The sequence below is a fragment of the Bubalus bubalis genome, chromosome 11 (assembly GCF_019923935.1).
Source record: "Bubalus bubalis isolate 160015118507 breed Murrah chromosome 11, NDDB_SH_1, whole genome shotgun sequence".
Lineage (NCBI taxonomy): Eukaryota > Metazoa > Chordata > Mammalia > Artiodactyla > Bovidae > Bubalus > Bubalus bubalis.
The window spans coordinates 94,266,591-94,286,673 of NC_059167.1; the positions used below are offsets into that span (position 1 = coordinate 94,266,591).

The 20,083-nt window shown below is 43.5% G+C and overlaps 1 protein-coding gene across 4 annotated transcripts in view; it reads right to left on the reverse strand.

Annotated features, from left to right (window-relative positions):
• PDE8B (phosphodiesterase 8B) overlaps nucleotides 1-20,083 on the reverse strand; it is a 258,802-nt gene that overhangs the window by 98,626 nt on the left and 140,093 nt on the right. For 3 of the 4 annotated variants that reach the window (XM_025296373.3, XM_025296370.3, XM_044925465.2), the window contains exon 2: nucleotides 13,451-13,510. In XM_025296373.3, the coding sequence (XP_025152158.2) occupies nucleotides 13,451-13,510 (60 nt within the window). The remainder of the gene's footprint in view (nucleotides 1-13,450; nucleotides 13,511-20,083) is intronic. The other variant, XM_025296371.3, reaches the window with a different exon arrangement.

The following is a 20,083-nucleotide window of genomic DNA, read 5'->3' on the forward strand; positions in this document are numbered from 1 at the left end:
GAAGTCATCATCCTTAGAGACGATTGGAAGCAGACCTACATGATACTGGTGGAGGATGCAGCCTCTGGAGAGAAGCCCCCTGGGTTCAAATCCCAGCTGGTCCCCTGCTTCCTGGGTGTCTCTGAACAAGGCAGGGCATCTGCAGCCTACAGCTTCTCCAATATCAGATGTGCTAAAAACAGCGGCCTGTAAGCGAGCTGGGAGGCCTGAGTGAGCACAGAAGACAAGCTCCACCACTGTTGGTGCTTGCTACCCATTTATAATTTCCTAAGTGTCTCTGTCTTCAAATGGACTGATCAGTACAATGGTAACAGGTTCATCAACATAGGTTAGCCTGTGGTTCACATGCTCATGTATTTGGGGTCAGGGCAGTTGGGGTTTGCCTGAGGTACCTAGAGGCTGCCTCTCCGAACTTAGCACGTAAATCTTTATCCAGACCCGAAAAGGATGGGAACTCAAAACATCCTCAAAAACTAATTGCAATACCCAGCACTTGCTGAATCTGGAAAGAACAATCATGAAATGTGAAGCTACTGGAGCTAAGGTGAGGAAGCAGGCCTCTTTTTCTTCACGGGAACGTGCAGCCCCACTCCCTGGAAAGAAGACGGCAGTGCTTACCACCACCCACGTGCCCTCATCATTCCCTGGGCTCTGGAACCCAGATCCCCTGGGGGCCACAACGCCGGAGATGGCCACACCAGCACCTGAACTTGTTCATTTGTTTGTTTATGGTCTCTCTTCCCCACTAGAATCGAGTTCGGGGCAGGGAAGACCTGCCTGACTTGCTCCTGCTGTGACCCTGCCGGGCAGCACTTGGTACCTGAGTGACTGGATGACTGCGCACAGGGTTTCTGTAAAATAAAAGACGGCTTTTACTGTCAACTGGAGTAAGACTACGTCATGCAACAGACCGAATAAGAAGTACATATATTAATGGTCTCAGGATACTGATAAGCATTTAACATTCTTCACCATTCAGTTCTCATTTAAACAATGAGGAACAGAAGGGAAGTTTCTGGTCCTTTAAGCCCATAGTCAATACCAATCTTCATGATGAAAGGGTGAATGTGTTCCACTTAAAATCAGAAAGAAGAGAAATTGGTCAATAATTACCACTACATTTTAAAAAATCCTTCACTAACTGAAAACTGAAAATATACAGAATAACGAAAATAACAGTATAATGACTCTCATGGACCCATCACCCCGTTTCAGCAGTAAGCCACTCCTGGCCAATGTGACCTCAATGCTTTCCCTACCCACTTTCCAACTCTTGTATTACTTTACAGCAAATCCCACATATTTCACCCGTATGTATCTATTAAAGAAAAAAAACTCTTTTCTAAAAAGAGAAAACCACAATACCATTTTATACCTAAGCCTCTCCAATAATCCTTTATCATTTAACATCTGAATGCATCATAAATGTCAGTTGTTCTACACTGCTTGAATCATTTCCTGTTTTCTCAAATACCGTGATTCCAGAAGAGAAATCATGTTTTTCAGCATGATTTTGATATTTTCTTTTAGCACATGGCTTGAAATCACATGCCAGTAACACATGAGGCAGCCACCCTTCTTCATGGCTCACTGTGGGCAAGGGTCTGTCAGTCCTCAGGCCAGGCTATCCCCCAGAACCTTCGCTGCAGACCTACTCCTGGAAAGAAGTGGGAGGCGGCTCTTCCAAGAGAAGTGAGGGACGCAGCCTTCCGGATCTTGATAGTGAAAAGAAAGCCTTCAGATGGAACTGTTAACAATGGAGCGACAGTGAAAAAAATCAGGTAGAATAAATTGGTTTGTACAAAAAGTCACTGGCCTTTGACTTGATGTAGCTGTGGTATTAGCATGAGAAACTCAATATGCAAAGGCTAAACGTCAGGGAAGGTGACAGAACCTCTTGTCCCATCTGTCTGGCTGAATAACGATTGCTAAGCAAGAATCTCAACACTCTATATTTCCTTTCTACATTTATGCCTCAATATTTGACTAATGCTTCCCTGGTGGCTCAGTGGTAAAGAGTCTACCTGCAATGCAGGAGACATGAGTTTGACCCCTGGGTCAGGAAGATCCCCCAGAGAAGACAATGGCTACCCACTCCAATATTCTTGCCTGGGAAATCTCATGGACAGAGGAGACTGACGGTCTGTAGTCTACAGGGTCGCAAGAGAGTCGAACACGACTTAGCAACTAAACAACAACATTTGACTTATGTAATAAGAGCCTAACTGTATTCCCATATTGGCCACTGATACAGGTACTAATCTCTGATGTCTTATGTGTCCTTAAAAGACTAGAGTGCTCCACTTTTGGAAAAATAATGTCATTTTTCAAATAGTCTTGAGCACCTACTATGTGTAGACATGATTTTTTTATTGCTTAGAGTATGCTAACAAAATAAATATGACCTCTTGACCTCAAACAACAGGCATAATAAATAAACAAATGATATGGAATGCTGAAAGTGGTAAGTGCTAGGTGAAACAGTAGAGGCTGCTGGGAGCACTATTAAGTAGGGTGCTTAGGGTAAGCCCCACGGAGGAAGTGACATATGAGCAGACGCCCAGAGAAAATGGAAAACTGAAAATGATCACTAAAGATAAATCATCCCACAAAGAGGGAACAGATCCACTGGTCCCTTCAGTGGGATGCATGGCTGATGCGTTCAAGAACTGAAAGGAAGCCAGTGTGACAGAGGGGAGGGCCAAAGAGAGGGACAGGAAGTGGAGGTCACAGCAGAGGGCTCCGCTGTGTAATGCCTTGTAGCCACTTTGTGAAGTTATGCTGGATTTCACATGGAAACTTACCAACCAACTGAACATGTAGGGACTTGTATTAATCACGCCTTAAAATGTTTTTTATTTTATTTGGCCGTGTTGGGTCTTAGTTGGGGCACTCAGGATCTTAAGTGGCGGCATGTGAACTCTTAGTTGTGGCCTGCGGATCTAGTTCCCTGACCAGGGATCAAACCTGAGCCCCCTGCATTGGGAGTGCATAGTCTCAGCCAGGTTAACTTCTGCACTTCTAATGCTTTGATGTCTGGAGCCTTGCTGACTCTGGAGAGATGCCCCTGAGGGCTAGCCAATTCTCCAATGCCTAGAGAAAGCCACGGACTTGCCTAGGAATGCATTTTCCATATGCAAACCAATCCGAAGTCGGCGCCTACCACCTCTACCACTTGCTAACCCTCTGGACCACTATCCACCTGTCCTAAATCACTCCAGGGCCGGGTACCAGACAACTAGGGACAGTCCTTCTGCCCAACATGTCTCATGAGTGATTCAACCAGTCAAACCTGTCCACCCTGCCACCCCTGCCTCACCGCTTTGCACAGAGAGCATAATCACAGCTCCTGCCCACACTTTGGCCCTCATACTCCCTGCCTCCAACTGACCTCAGTTCTTCCCTCTGTGGTCCTGCATGGCCTGCCCCCTCCTCTCGGGAACTGTGAGGAATAAACTATCTTTCAATGACAGTCTCTCCTACTCTGTTGGCTTCACCCTGCCTGATTAAAAATTAAAGTCTACATACCGAAACAAGAATATTTATAAAAGTACTCACTAGAAAAATCTCTCTAGGTACTGTTCAAAATTCTTTCCCTTTATAAAAGATTAATTCAGAAAGACTACTTTTCAATGATTCAATTCCTAAGCAAAGTGAAAATCTATGGCAATTAAAAAAATATATACATATATTTTAAAGTACTATAGCCATGACATTGTTGTTAAGGTCTGCCTATCTGGAAAATTCTATTTTCTCTAGGAAGACGGCATACGCAAGTAACCAAAGTTATACTCTCTGCCCCTATCTCCTAGGCCACAGCTGGGCTAATAATGTTTTTGGGAATTTGAAATTTGAACAGAGACACAGAGGCTGAGAATTAGGACCCATGGGCCATTAATATAAAAAGATTGAAGGAAGAACCTCAAATTCCTTCTGTCAAAATACTCAGAAATGGCTCACTGCCACCCTTTCTAAACCATGGCTTTCAACTCTTCCTTGGATTCTGGGGGGAAAAAATACACTAATACATTTCTTATTCATTTACTATTTTGTGAAAGGCAACTGTTACTCCAAACCAAAGAATGCAACCCCTAAAAAACCTTATGTGATATAGTCCCTCTTCAAACTTATCATTTTATGTATCAGTATTTAGTTTCTTGTTAAACATGTCAATGTGGAAATGTTTACTGACCATTCATTGAGGCAAATCCCTTAAAGTGATTTTTAAAGGGATGATTTTAAAATGATTTTTATGATTAAAATGATTTTTACAAAATAATTAACGAAAGCATATAGCTGAACTTGGGACTTCCCTGGCGATCCTCCACTTTCCAATGCAGAGGGCGCAGGTTCAATCCCTGACCAGGGGCCAGTGTGTGGCCAAAAAACGAAATAAAAAAAATGAAAATAAAAAAAAGCATATTGCTTTTTATTTATAGAGTAAAAGTAAACTCACTCTCACCTGCTCTAAATAGTATGTGGAACGTTCCTCTGAAGAATATTTTTGTTGATCTATCGCATAAGATATAAGAACTGGGAGTAAGAAGCTGACAGAGACAACCAGAGTCCAGTGTCTGCCCCCAGGACCAAGCAGGGGACACGTTCAGGTAAGCAGATAAGCATGAGGGATGCAGTACTAGCCAGTGGCCAAAGACAGAGCGTGGGCATGGCATCCAGGGAAGGAATCCCCGCGCAGCAGAAGGGGAAGAAGGAAGCAGTTTTGTTACACCAACCTCACTGTGCTATTGCAAACACAGCAAAAGAGAAGAAGACTGAAAGCAGCCCTGTGGTGAAGCCTGGGACAAGGAGGAAACGTCTGCCTCTGGAGCAGGTCTTGGCCAACTTGGGTTTTGTCCAGGATCGGAACACATACACAGGCAGCGCCCCCTCTGCATGGTAGCGCCAGACCATACAAATGGCCATGCGAAGCAAACTGAATGAAGAACGGTCACAACTACTGTTCTATGACATTTAGAAACTTTGTCAAAACATACAAAACCTTTATTATTGGTTATAAATGTACAGGGAAATGAAAAATATAAAATTAACACTTATTCAGTGCACTTTCTTTGAAACATCAGAAACTGAGACTCTGAAGTTTTTTTTCAGCTTACTGAGTAGTTTGAACAGTGCTTGCCTTCCTCCAGCTGTATAAATTATATGAACCTCTTTATGCCTTGGTGAATTATAAACTCCTAAGTTTGGATAAACTTCCAACATTTTATCCTCTGTACTTTCAATGTCATGAAATGTCCCCAGAGTTCCTTTAATTAATGTGCAGTTTTCTGTTGGCATCACTTCATCTGTGATATTTCATCCTTTTCGTCACAACCACTTTCTTCACTTAGCTCAATAAACTTGCGTTGAGACTAACTTCCCCTGGCTACACCCTGGAATATCTCACTGGCAGCAGTGTGAGCCCTGCCAGCCAGCTTTCTCCTCTAACTCCATTTACACTGCTGTTCACGTCTAGCATCATCACCTTGCATTTCTTTACTATGCTTTCATTTTGGGCGGCTAACTTCCTCTTTCAATCATCAGCTTTTGTATAATGTCATGTAGGTTATCACAGAGAAATAAAGGGGCACACTTTGCTTTAACAGAGACTGTGAAACAAGCCTCGAGATTGGCACCGTCCAGGCTGCACATCTGTCTCTGATCACGCTGCACGTTTGTAATTTCTGTACTGACTTGTGGATTGAAGAACTATCAGAAAAGTTTGTAGCAACTTCATGCAATTATCACAGTTCAAACACCAATGTTTGAATCTTTGTGACCAGGCATACACAACCTAGTCTGTGTATACCGAAACTGTGCAAAGTGAAGGCTACTTGTGTGTGCTATGTGCTCAGTCGTGTCTGACTCTTTGTGACCCCATGGACTGTACCCCACCAGGCTCCTCTATCCATGGGGATTCTCCAGGCAAGAACACTGAAGTGGGTTGCCATGCCTTCCTCAGGGGATCTTCCTGACCCTGGGACTGAACCCACGTCTCTTGTGTCTCCTACATTGCAGGCCGATTTTTCATCTGCTGTGCCATTGGGGTATGGCTTTTCAAATGTAGCAATGAAAACCTCAGAATATCAGGCTGGGCCTCCCTCTATTTCTACCTACATTTTTTGGAATTGCAAAGTTTAAATCATCTTTCAACCCAAGCCAGATTGATGAAGTAATGGATAACCCAGGGCAGGGTCCAGAGAATAAGTACAGGGGGTCTGGTGTAAGAGGTTGCAGAGGGGTAGCAGCCAGACTGCAGGTGACCTGGGGGGTGTCCTAGAGGCAATGACAGGAACAGGGACTATGCCTCTCAGGAGTTTTCAGGGCAGGAAGGGACTCTGGGGGTGACCCACCATCACCCATTCAACAGATGAGGGCAGCAACTTCCGTGAGCAAAGCAGTGGCAGAGCTAGACCCATAATCCCCAGCTCCTCCTTCAGTAATCTTTCTGATGTCCCTGGACTGTGTTGGAAGTATTATAACCATTCCTTTGACATGTTTTATCAAGAAGGTCTGAAAAACTATCTTTCTGAGGATAGCAATAAGCTGTCCTTCACAGTTAAATGAGAATGTAACTATATAATCACGAAAAAGATGAAAAAAAACAACTCTAACTTTTCTTTAACTTGCAGTGTACATGTTCATCATTATTAGTGTTCTTTCTAGAAAGGATATGCCTACATGTCTCCAAATGGATTGTCAATGTCCACAATTAAACATCTAATTTTCAGAATACTTGGTTTGGCTTTAAGCAAAAGCCAGGGAACAAGGAGCTCCTTTTTTTTTTTTTTTTTTTTTAATTTTATTTTATTTTTAAACTTTACATAATTGTATTAGTTTTTCCAAATATAAGGAGCTCCTAAGAGTAGACGACGTGTATAAGTGGTCACTGAAAAACTGGCCAATGTGATCATAGGTGGGGTCGATTCATTTGGAGACAACAGTTGGGGAGCTTTCCTTAAATGTCCCTAGGAACGTGATGCTCATATACTTTGTTTAATACATCTTTTTGGTTATCTGATGTTGACTAAACTCCAAAATTTGTGTATACTGGAACTATGCAAAGTGAGGGCTTTTTCAAGTAGCTATAGTTTGATGAGAATTTAAGGGCCAGCCATGATATTGAAAGGACTTTAAATATACTACCTCATTTAGTAACCCTTTCACAAATCTTTCTTTGGAGGTGGGCATCATCCCCACTTACAGACGTGGGAACTGAGGTATGGAATGGTTAAGACACACACCCAAGTCAGCAGCTAACAAGATCTGAACTGTGGTTGACCTGACCCTCAAGCTTATATAATCATAAGTAACATGCTGTGTTTTTACCCCTAAAATACTGGACCCTAACAACTAAAATCCCTAACCACTCTGTGGTTCCATGAAACTGGCTGGGTAGAGGACACAACTTGGTGCCAGCAATCAGGACAGACAGGAGAGAAGATGCTGACCACAGGAAGTTACTGAATCTGAACATTTCCATCACTCCATCACTTAATGTGTCAAGATCAGCTTCCCACAAGGCCAAAGGATTGCCAGATAGAGTCTCCAATATATAATGGTTCCAGGGGGAAAAAATAAAATCCATGTCCACACAATATGGAAGTATAAGTTTTAAAGGAAACTGCTGTCTTGCTGGGAGAATGCTCAGGTCACAGCAGTCAGGATCTGCTTCCAAGGCCAGCTGGAAGGCTCAGTCTGAGGGGTGGGGGCGGCAACAGCCTAAGCAGAAATAATTCCACACACTGGAAAGTGAATACGCTCCAGGCATTGATGAAGAAAGGGCCTCTTGGTTTCCAGATGGCACCAGTTGATAAAAATCTATTGCCTCATAATATTCCCTGTACTTTTATTTTTTGCTAAGACTGGAAAACATGCCCTGCCGTGAGTCACAGGCACTCACTCAGGAGAGCTGTCCTCTGCAACTCCGCAAGGCACATCCACCCACTCCACCCCAGTAGCGCTCCACCAGCCCACATCACACTGCCTGGCCGCCACATGGGAGCAAATCCCCCCCAGTGACCTCAGAAAAGCACCCTCCAAAGCAACCACATCCTGGAATATGCTTGTCAAGTAAGTTCCTCCCAAGTCCTACGGGCTCCAGCTGACACAGTTAACATTTTCAGCAAGGCAGTGAGTGAAATTACAGAGCAGGTATTTTTTTTCTCCAAGAAATAAAATGTAAAAACGAAGGTTTTAGGCCCTTTCTAAGACGGTTGCAATGACAGTATCAGAAGCACAAGAACACTTGATTAGATATCCCTGCCCTTCCAGTCGGAGAAGGCAATGGCACCCCACTCCAGTACTCTTGCCTGGAAAATCACATGGACGGAGGGGCCTGGTAGGCTGCAGTCCATGGGGTCGCTAGGAGTCAGACACGACTGAGCGACTTCACTTTCACTTTTCACTTTCATGCATTGGAGAAGGAAATGGCGACCCACTCCAGTGTTCTTGCCTGGAGAATCCCAGGGACGGGGGAGCCTGGTGGGCTGCCGTCTATGGGGTCACACAGAGTCGGATATGACTGAAGCGACTTAGCAGCAGCAGCAGCCCTTCCAGTGAGAATGTAAAAGACAAAAAAACCAGCCAGACTCCCTGGGCGGTCAGGGGTCATCCTGTGGCTCCTTCCTCCCGACAACACCGGCTGTGGAGTCTTGAGCATATGGACTTGAACTGGATGGATCAGTGCCTAAAATTATGCTTGAATGAGACCCAGGAGTAAAGGCATCCTTGGTTCTAAGTTGAGCTTATTTTTTAAAAAAGAGTTTTCTTAATTATTCCGCCCCTCATTCAGAGAGGGACTCTTGATGCTTTTAGCTGCTATCACAGGGCCCAAACTCATGGGACAGGAACCAGGCAGGTACATGGTACCACTGGGAACATCCCATCTCTTATGCTGGCTGATGGATTCACAGCATTAATTTTATTAGTTACTATATTTCATAGCTTATGAGCACAAATTTAAAATGTTTTATTATGCTTTAACATACCAAATGTCAGTCAAAAAATTACAGACAACTGAGGCTATTATAGAATATTTAAATACTGCAAAGGACTACATCATACTTCAGAGGACAGAAATATAGACTTTGTTACAAAATTTGACTGCTAAGCAAACATATTAAAAATAATTTAAGGAAAACCGCTAAAGTAGGAGCCTAACTTCAACCTGCTAAAACAGAGACAGTAAAAGGTAATTCTGAAAACCATTTTAACAAAAAGTAGAAACAAGGGGAAAAGGGTAATAAAATAGAAAATACAAAAGAAGACTAATTATATCAGTAATCACACTCAATGTAACCAGATTAAACTTACTTATTAAAGTTAGTTTATCAGAATAGGTTTTAGAAAAATAAAACTATGTGTTCTGTATAAGAGGGATATTTAACACAAAGTTATAAATAAAAGTGACAGTGAAAAGATAGAAAAACATATATCAGGAAAATATTAACTAAAGAAAGCTGGCCCAACCATATTACCAACAAATAAAATATAAATTAAGGTAGACGTTTAAAGAGGGACAATATATAAAAGCAAGAGTTACCAAGAACATACACAAATCTAGAACTTGGATACAGATTAACGTGGCAGATTTGAAACATCAGAAAATATTTTAAAAAATATTGAGGCTACTGACATAAGCCATTACAACAGAAACTGATGGAACACAAAAAGTTAAGATAGAAGTAGTTTGAATAGCATCATTAATAAAGGTGAATTAATTTCACAGATACAGAAGCCTGTCTTCCAGAAACAGGAATATATCTTCTTAAAAGTTTTGTGTGGAAAATTTAATAACTGTCTACATTACTTACTGGCTGCCAAACAAGTTGCAACAAGTATCAAAGAATCAGTAAGAAAGGCATCAAGAGATAATTCAGTGGAGCGAGGAATAGTCATTTCAACAAATAGAGCTAGAATAATGGGGCTTCCTGGGTGGCTCAGTCAGTAAAGAATTTGTCTGCAATGCAGGAGACCCGGGTTTGATTCCTGGGTTGGGAAGATTCCTTGCAGGAGGAAATGGCTACTCACTCCAGTATTCTTGCCTGGAGAATCCCCTGGACAGAGGAGCCTGGAGGGCTACAGTCCATTAGGTCCCAAGAGTTGGACATGACTTAGCAACTAAACCACCACCACCATCTGGTCAATATGGAGAGGGGAAGAGCCTTAACCTCTTTACTACACCATACATAAAAGTGAACTTGAGTTATAGATCTAAATTAAAATTTAACAATCAAGTTTCCAGAAGAAAACAAGTAATCTTCAACCTGGTATTAAAGATTCTTAGAACACAGAGCCATAAAAGGAGTGAGAAATTAGACTACATCAAAACTAATATTTTTGTTCAAAATCTAAATTTATGAAAAGAAGAGCCACGGTTTAGAAGAAAATATTCTCAAAATCTGACAGAGGACTTGGACAAGAATACGTAAAGAATTCCCACAATGCAGTAATTTTAAAAAAGTAAACCCAACTAAAAAGGAGCCGAAGACTTAACTAAACATTCATAGAAGATTTTTCAAATGGCCAAGCAGCAAATTAAAAATCGGCCCAACATTATTAGTCACGGAGAAATGCAAATTAAGTTACCATAAGTCAGTACTACTCACCGAGTAGATGAGCTAAAATTAGAAGACTGAAACATATATTACCAAGGATTTGGAGTAATCAGAACTCACATTGCTTATAGGAGTGTAAAATGGTACAGCTTTAAGAAAAGATCTGGATATATCTTATAAAACTAAACACAGATTTGGATATATCTTATAAAACTAAATACACTTGTTTTGAAGGTTCAAGAGGACATTAGGCAAATAGTAAAAGGCATTCAGATTGGGAAGAAAGTAGTAATGATGTGATTTTGTATATAGAAAATCTTTAAAAATTCACAAAAATGTAAAAGCTAATAAATTCAGCAAGATTGCAAGGTACAAGATCAATATACAAAAATAAATTTTGCTTCTATACATTAGCAATGAACAACCCAAAATGAAAGTAAGGAAACAATTCCATTTGCCATAGTACCAAGTAAATAAAATATTTCAGGAATAAATGTAACAAGAATAGGAAACACATTCACTAAAAACTACAAGACAGTGATGAAAAAATTAAAGAAAACCTAAATAAACGGAAAAACATATTAATGGATTAGAAGACAAAATGGTTAATATAGCAATAGTCCCCAAAATGATCTACAGATTTATTGCAATCACTATCAAAATCCCAGCTGGTCCTCCCCTCCCCAAATTCACAAGTTGGTCTTGAAAATGGTATGAAGATGCAAGGGACTCAGCAAAAACAATCTTAAAAAATAAGAAAGGGGATTCACACTTCAAAGCTACAGAAATCAAGGCAGTGTGTACAGACATATATCAATGAAATAGACTTGAGAATCCGGAAATAAACCCTCACAATTAAAGCCCTATGATTTTAGGAAAAGGTACCAAGACAACTCCATGGCGGAAGGAATATTCTTTTTAACAAATGCTGTTGCACAGCCAGACATCCATATGCAAAAGAATGAAGCCCTACCTCACAGCCTATACAAAAATTAAGTCAAAATGGATCATGGAGCTAACTATAAGAGGTAAAACTATAAAACTCTTGGAAGAAAACAAAGGAGTAAATCTTTGTTACTTTAGATTAGGCAATAGATTCTTAGGTATCACACTAAATGATGAAAAATTTCAAAATGATGACTACTTCCTGATGCTTTTCAAATAAAATTTAAGGTATTCAAAACAAAGTGGTAATGGATACGTAGATATGCAGAAGAAATACACAAATACCTATCATAATCAATCTCCAAATAGTGGTTACTTTTAAGGAAGAGAGAGGAGGGCAAAGGGAAAAAATAGAGTTTATAAAGTATCTGTAATCTCTTGTTTCTAAAATGAGCTCAAACAAATAGGACATCCTTGATAAAATAAATTTCTTGTACTTGATAAAATTTGCATATTTGATAAAAGTGGGTATGGGGATACACATGTACTTTTATGAATATTTGAAATACTTTACATTTTAACAAATGTAACAAAAATAACAGTATTTTAAAAGAATGAGATGTCCTTATCATGAGCATTCATTGCCAGCATAGCACAGGGTAAAAAATGAAGGTAAATTACATTAACTGATCTGAAACCACACAAATTCCAAGAAACAGTCTGGATATTACTTTGGGAATAAATACTGATATCAGAACCTTTGTCACTGCCTTTATTCAAAATGGACTACAAAGTCCCACGCCCCTAGGATGAATACTGGAATTTTCCACTTGTTTGTATTCTATATAAATAGTTGGGGCTTATGTTTATTTTAATAAATTCTCACTCCCTCTCTCTCTGCTCCTAAATTTGTTTCATCCAATTTTCCCAAGCTTAAATCTCTTATTTCACTCCCCCTGCCCCAGATTTGTATTTCCTTTTCCAAGAAACACTAAGTTATTTTCTTTTCCAATCGCTCATAAATCAAACAACACATTTCTCTGGTTGGTTTTTCACTTTCGTCTACATGTTAATTGGTTTGTTTACATGTTTCCTGCATCTTTACTTGTCCGAAGTGCAGAACAAACTGGTGCTAAAAAAGCGACAGTTTCACAAGGAGAAAGGTGGCCCCCGTAGGCCTTACCAGGAAGATGCAGACGCCGATGAGGACTTAACACGCCCCTCTCAGACCTGTTTCCCACAGGGCGCCCGTGACGCTGGAGGGGCTGGGGAGGACACAGTCGCTGTCACGGTCAGAGGGAAGTTAGTGCGCGGGTGCTGGCCCTTCTCTCCCCGTAGATGGTAGCCTTGGTGTCTAAGAGCCCAGTAGGCTGCCTGGCCCAAGACACACAGGACGACAGCTATCACCCCTGAGCACCTTCCGCTGCCAGGCAGGTGTCCCAAGCACTTGATGGTTATTTCACTGAACTTGGGAAGCTAATCACTTCCTAAGAGGGAGGCATCACCATCTCCACTTTACAGACTTCTTTACCGGGTAGAGAAGTGAAGCAACACAGCCAAGGTCACACAGCTGGAAAGGGCAGAACCAGGGTTCCCATCCAGCTGCGGCTCATGGCAAAGCCTGCCCTTTACCGCTCATGGCTTCTTCTCTGTCCAGCTGCGGGAGGGGCATGTAGAATAGACACTTTTTTTGGTGAAGCATTTTTGTTCCTTACAACCCACCATGCAATCAATTTACCTATTATATTATACTCCAAATGGGGCAGTATTTTCTTCAAGAAAACAATCTGATATGTCAAGTATGACATTAATAAAGACAAGCGTTTGTACACAGACACACACACACAGAGATGCGTGCACACACACACACACACACACCATGTATGGATGCCTGGGGGTGCATCTCAGAGCAAGGGTGGCATCTGCTGTAGATGAGGCGAGCCCCTGAGATGGGGCTCCTATAACTACTTGATCTGCAAACCGAGCCTCTAAGAGGAACAGAGGCGTACCTGGATAGGATCCTGTGTCAATCTCATGGGCCCGATGCGTACCTCCGCCGAAGAAACCTGCTAAAAAAATAAAAGAAAAAAGCACGTGAGACGTGTCAAGTCACAAGCTACAGGAGTTGACACATTCTTCCTGACACTGGATATTATATCATGCTCCTTTGCCGCTAAATAAAAGGATCCAATTTAATGACATGGAGACAGTTGCTAAAACATCCTGTACAATAGAGCTGATTTTGTAAAAGTACACATACATTTATATGCCTTGAAATGTCTGAGAGGATATATCCCCAAATGCTAAGTGGTGAGATTTCAGGTTATTTTTCTTTTAAGTATATGGCTTTTTACAATAAGCACTTATTATTCTTTACTCTATAAGAGAAAAAACTGATTATTTACTGAGCACCTACTATGCTGCACATGATGCCAGGCTGTTACTCCTCTGAAATTTCTAAAGAGTAAAAATTTCTCTCATATGTGGAAGCTAAAGCATTTCGATGGTTTTAACAGCTTTTCCCATATTTATACCTTATTTTTTGTCTTCATGTTTTAATATAAGGAATAAACAGCTCACTCTTATCTGTGTTGATCATGACTAAATTATTCATTTCAGTTGCACTTCCTCAAATAAACTGAGTAACCCCACACCATGACCACAAGAAGCTGAACTCTGCCCCACGACTCTAGGAACGAGCTTAGGTGTTCACCGGCCCACACCATCTAACTGCCTTTGGCTGCAAGCAGAGAGCAGATACGTATCTTCATTTTAAACTACTGGATTGAAGGTTCTACCTCACCTCCATGGATCCAGATTTGTTTTTCTCTAAGAGGCTGCAGTCATTCTGCCTCTGCTTAGCTGCGTTTCCTGCAATCAACACACTAGGTTGGCCCCCGTGAGTCGGATGGTGTCCTTCAGAGTTCACAGGACCAGAGACACCACAGGGACCCAATGGTCAGGGGAGGCTTTATCAAGTAAACGAGAAGGCAGAACTTTCTTTAAATTAGACTTTGAAGACTAAATCCTTCCCTTTCGGGCCCTTTAACTTACGGTGGGCATGGTGTGAATCTTCTCCAACACCTGCCCATGAACTGCCAACATTCTGCAGTCCACGGGGTCACAAAGAGTCGAACGTGGTTGAGTGACTGAACTGAACTGAAGCAAAGCTACATCCTGCAAGGTGTCTATACTGATACCCGTGCCCAGCATACGTGTGCAGCCCCAGAATTCCACTGGGAGAGGAGCGTCACCAGGGTTCCTGCATCACTGGGACTCTGGCCCCCCATGCAGCTTCACCCTAAGAGCAGTTTTGCTTGTTTTTGGTCTGAAACAGACACGCCTCTTCAAAAATAGTGCAACTGCCAGAATCCTACTAAAAAGGTAATGATTAAGAAGTGAAACCAACTTGGTACAGACAGATGGATCTGATTGATAACCTAAGCTACCTCTGCACTCTCTGTGATGTCTGCTGGGTAGACTGCCTCTATCACACACAGGCGCCCCCACCCCTAACCCCCCCAACAAGGCCTCCTGTGGTTGCTCCAGCAAAACTGGCCCTGAAGAGGGACGCCCAGGGACGGAAGATAGATAAAGTGAGAAATCAACAAGAGTTTAAAAGGAATAAAATAAAAAGTGACTCATGTTGTAAGGCTAAGGGATTGAGGGAAGAGCAGAGACTGCCCCCTAAACGGACACACGCCTACATACTCTGAAGGAACCAAGATGTGCATGAGGTCATTAAATGGGCCATCTTCAACTCTGCCAGGAAAGCACGTGAAGACTGTGGGAGCCCCACGGCCCCCAGCCCTGAGCTGAGCCCTTACATGTGAGCGACCTTGGCAGGAGGCAGGCCGCGGCCACTGAGCAACTGCACGAAGATTCAGGAGCAACCCTCAACCTAGAAGATCTTTTTCCTGCTGTCAGATAGGAAAGGCCCTCCAGCTTTCTCCGGAGCCACAAAAGTTCCCTGCCTGCATCCAGCATGGTAACCTCGACCTGACCCAGGTCGGCTGGAGGCTGGCACCTGAGGCCGAGCCTGGCAGCGTTGCTGAGCCCCCTCCAAGGCCTCTCTCTCCCATCTCCACCCAGCCCCACCCCCAGCCCCATGTCCCTGGGCCACCTTCCTGGGAACACAGGTCGCCCTTGGCACCAGCCTGGGGGCCTCCGCTTCTGTAGCCGACGTCTGTGTAGCCGAGCCAAGATTCTCTACTTTGGAGATTGGACTGTGAGCGACTGCAGATACACAGATCCTCAATTAGCATATTAGCTCTGATTCCAGGAAGTCACCACATTTGCCAAGGACACAGAAGCAAGAAGGAGGTGGGGTCATGGGTATTACAATTCCAGCTCTGGAGAGGAGAGGAGGAGGAGAGACACACTTCCTAGCCACCTCGACCACGAGCTCTCCCCTCAGCCTCATGAGGATGCTCTGCCGGCCAATGGTGCACTCCTAACGGTCCAGTATTAACAGTGTGTCCAGTGTGTCAAATACACGTATGCACACACGTGAGTGCATGGTCACTTACACACATACATGTAGACATGCAGCAGGGTCACCAGTTCACACTCAGATGAGTTGGCTCTTCAGGAAAAAAGAAAAGTCCTATTTTGCAGCATTTGCTGATTCTATGGAAATGGCAATCCACTCCAGTATTCTTGCCTGGAAAATCCCATGGACAGAGGAACCTGGTGGGCTACAGTCCATGGGGTTGCAAGAGTCGGACACGACTTAGTGACTAAACCAACCCACCGTGGCGTAAATACTTTCACCTTGGCTGAAATCAAACCAGTAACCTAGGTCCCTGAATATGCAACTGGGAGTATACCTTTTCATTCCGAGAGGGTCTGTGAGAGAGACACTCTTTCAGACTTGGCTGATGTGCCCATTTCTATCATTGGCTTTTGTTGGAAAGTTCAGTGAGATACAGAATTCTGATTGGTAGACATTTCGCCTCAGGCTTTGAGGTTGAGAGAAACAAGATCATCTTTCTGGCTTTGAAGGTGGGGAGTCCAAAGACTCTGATGCTGGGAAAGATTGAGGGTAGGAGAAGGGGATGACAGAAGATGAGATGGTTGGATGGCATCACTGACTTGATGGAGATGAGTTTGAGCAAGCTCCAGGAGTTGGTGAGGGACAGGGGAGCCTGGTGTGCTGCAGTCCATGGGGTTGCAAAGACTCGGACATGATTGAGCAACTTAACAACAACAACCAAGATCGAAGAAGGCTTCATGAAAACAAGCGGGTCATGGATGGGAAGAAGAAGAGACCAGGATTGGGAGAGGAAATTCCAGACATGGGGAACAACGAAAGCAGGCACAGAAGCAAGAATGCAAAGATGCTTGTGCGGAAGACGACACAGGTCTACAGAAACTGGATTACAGAGCACGACAGGGAAGACTATGTTGGGGTCAGATCCTTAAAAGGATTTTGGAAAGGAAATCCCTTTTGAATCTGTAGGCACCAACCACACGGCAGGCTTTTGAGTGGAGAATTACCAGGATCAGATTTATGAATTGGGAGGAAAAAAAGAAAAGTTTGGTTTTCCCACTTTCTGGATAGTCAAGAACAGAGATTTCGCAAACACAAAGACACTGCTATGAGTAGGAATTACAGCAGTGAAAACAAGTAGGGAAAATGCACCACAATGATTAAGAAAAAAATAATTACCCCTAGTCCCCGCATGGCTTGGACTCATTTCAAAGGAGAGGGAACGCCCAAGAAGAAAACCAGCTGGTGCAGGGCAAACAGATGAGAGACTGAGTCTGGGAAAAAATCAAGGCTGTTCACATGGCCCGGCTGTCACCGTAGCACACTCTCTGCCATGGGCATCCACAGTTCTCGGTAGCTTCAGGAATTGCGTCAAAGAACTTGGATTCTGGTTTTAGAGCTCCCCCCCAACAAGGAGGAGGAGAGAATTCAGGCCGAGTGGTTGACCTGGAAAGGCCTTCTTCTCACATCTGCTCAGCTGACGCCTGCTCAGGGGCCGCTCACGTGCCCCCCACTCCCCGGAGGCCGTCGAGGCCCAGCTGCACCCCCGCGGGACTCAACACTCTCTGCTCAGCTCCTCCCGTGCTTCAGGGCACTAACCTTACTACTCGTTTAAATATCTTTCTCCTGGGAAAGGTTGTGAGTGTCTTGAGGGACACAGACGTTGTTTTTTTCCCACAGTTTTGTCCCCAGCATCTAGAAAGTGCTCAGTCAAGGCTGGGGCTCAATAAATAAGTGGAAATGAACTAAACTGCCTAAGACCACATAGATTTGGAGTAACAGAGTCAGGACTGAGACTTCATTTTTCCTGACTCCCAGTGTGCTGCTCTTTGATTGTGCTCCAAATTGTAAAGCCTCAGTTCTGACTGCACTCCCCAGATTTCTCTTATGGGTTTCTGGACTCTGTTCCAGTCTTGCAGATGGATCCAGCACCTGGTGATTCCCTGCTCACACACTAGGAGCCTGCGCTGCTGCTAACAGGGCTGCCACCAGGATGAAGACGCAAAAGCGGTGAGTTGTGTGTCCGTCTGGGGCGGGTACGGATCTTCCCATCGCTTCTGTCTTCCAAAACAAGCGCAGAGCCTGAATCCTCCCCACTCCAACAGCTCCTTGGGAATCCCATCCTCCCCGCCACCTGCAGAACTGAGTGTTCATGCACAGGTGTATACACACACATAGCTCAGAGCCAAACCAACTTCATTTCACAAAAAGGGGACTTCATCATAAAGATCATTTTTATTTTTCAATGCCCTTAATCAATTCTGCCTGCTGCCCTGTTGGCTCTAATTTTAAAATAGTATTTACATCTCTAAAGGGGCCCCCTTTATTTTTGGGGGCTCCAAAATCACTGCAGATGGTGACTATAGACATGAAATTAAAAGACGCTTACTCTTAGGAAGAAAAGTTATGACCAACCTAGACAGCATATTAAAAGCAGAGACATTACTTTGCCAACAAAAGTCCATCTTGTCAAAGCTATGGTTTTTCCAGTTGTCATGTATGAATGTGAGAGTTGGATTATAAAGAAAGCTGAGTGCCAAAGAATTGATGCTTTTGAACTGTGGTGTTGGAGAAGACTCTTGAGAGTCCCTTGGACTGCAAGGAGATCCAACTAGTCCATCCTAAAGGAAGTCAACCCTGAATATTCATTGGAAGGACTGATGTTGAAGCTGAAGCTCTAATACTTTGGCCACCTGATACGAAGAACTGACTCATTGGAAGAGATTCTGATGCTGGGAAAGACTGAAGGCAGGAGAAGAAGGGGACGACAGAGGATGAGATGGTTGGATGGCATCACCGACTCAAGGGACATGAGTTTGAGTAAACTCAGGGAGTTGGTGATAGACAGGGAGGCCTGGCGTGCTGCAGTCCATGGGGTTGCAAAGAGTCTGATACAACTGAGCGACTGAACTGAACTGAACTGAAAGGGAACCCCGTCTTCACTCCATTCCCAGGCCAAACGTCTTTCTTTACTCCTCTGACCTATGGGAAGCCAAAGGTTGTACTTGACTCGTGCCTTTTAAATGAGCCGAGGCCTGCCCTCTGGCTTCTGGTCAGAAAGGCACCAGCGCTGCAGAGTCCACAGGCCCAGCCCTGCCCCAGACTGCGAATCCCTGGCTTGTCCTACCTCCCTTCCCTGGCCCACTGTCCTCCAAACATCCAGAATGCTTCTTTGCTCTTTCTGTCTCTTTTCAGCCACAGGCCCCGATGATCAGCCTGACCTCACACCGACCTCCAGCCTTCACTGTGCTTTGATTCGAGCCACGTTCCACTGCCTCGTGGACCTTTCTGAGCCCAGTAAGTGGTCTCAGTCTTCCCCTGCCCTTTCTGCCTCAAGTTCTCTGACCTGAAGCTCTCAACCTGGACTTCCTATTAGAAGTATCTGAAGAACATTTGAAATATATTAGCACCTGGGTCCTACTTCAAACCAAGAGACTTAGCATCTCTAAGGATGAGGCCCGTGCATTAATCTCAATGGCAACCAGATTTGAGAACCACTAGTCTATTCTTCCAAGCAGACACATCTGTTGTTAACTTCAGATGCTCTTACATATTCATTATGCAACAGATATCAACAGAGTACTTAGCTGGCGGAAGGCACCAAAGCCTACCTGGACTCAGCCATCATGCTTGAACCCAGACACCCACAGGGTTTTTTACAGATACAAGATGACCACTTGGGTAAGAGGAAGATACAGTCCTTCACATTTGATGATTCTGCCACCCTAATAGTATCCCTGGACATCCCTGGTGGCTGAGTGGTAAAGAATCCGCCTGACAAGCAGCAGATGTGGGTTCGATCTCTGGGTCAGGAAGATCCCCTGGAGAAGGAAATGGCAGCCCACTCCAGTATCCTTGCCTGGGAAATCCCACGGACAGGGGATCCTGGTGGGCTACAGTCCACAGGGCTGTAAATGGTCGGACACGACTTAGTGACTAAACACCAACAGTATCCCTAAATTAGAATCAAAATAAAAAAATGTCATAGTCTTTTTTTGTTACACACACACACACGTTATATATATGGAAGATTACTCATAGTCATGAGATACTCACAGTCGGTTACAGCTGCACCAACTTTGTATTTTATGCTCTGCTGTTTGGAATATTAATTTGGCAGTATAAGGTTTTATCACAAAAATACAGACAT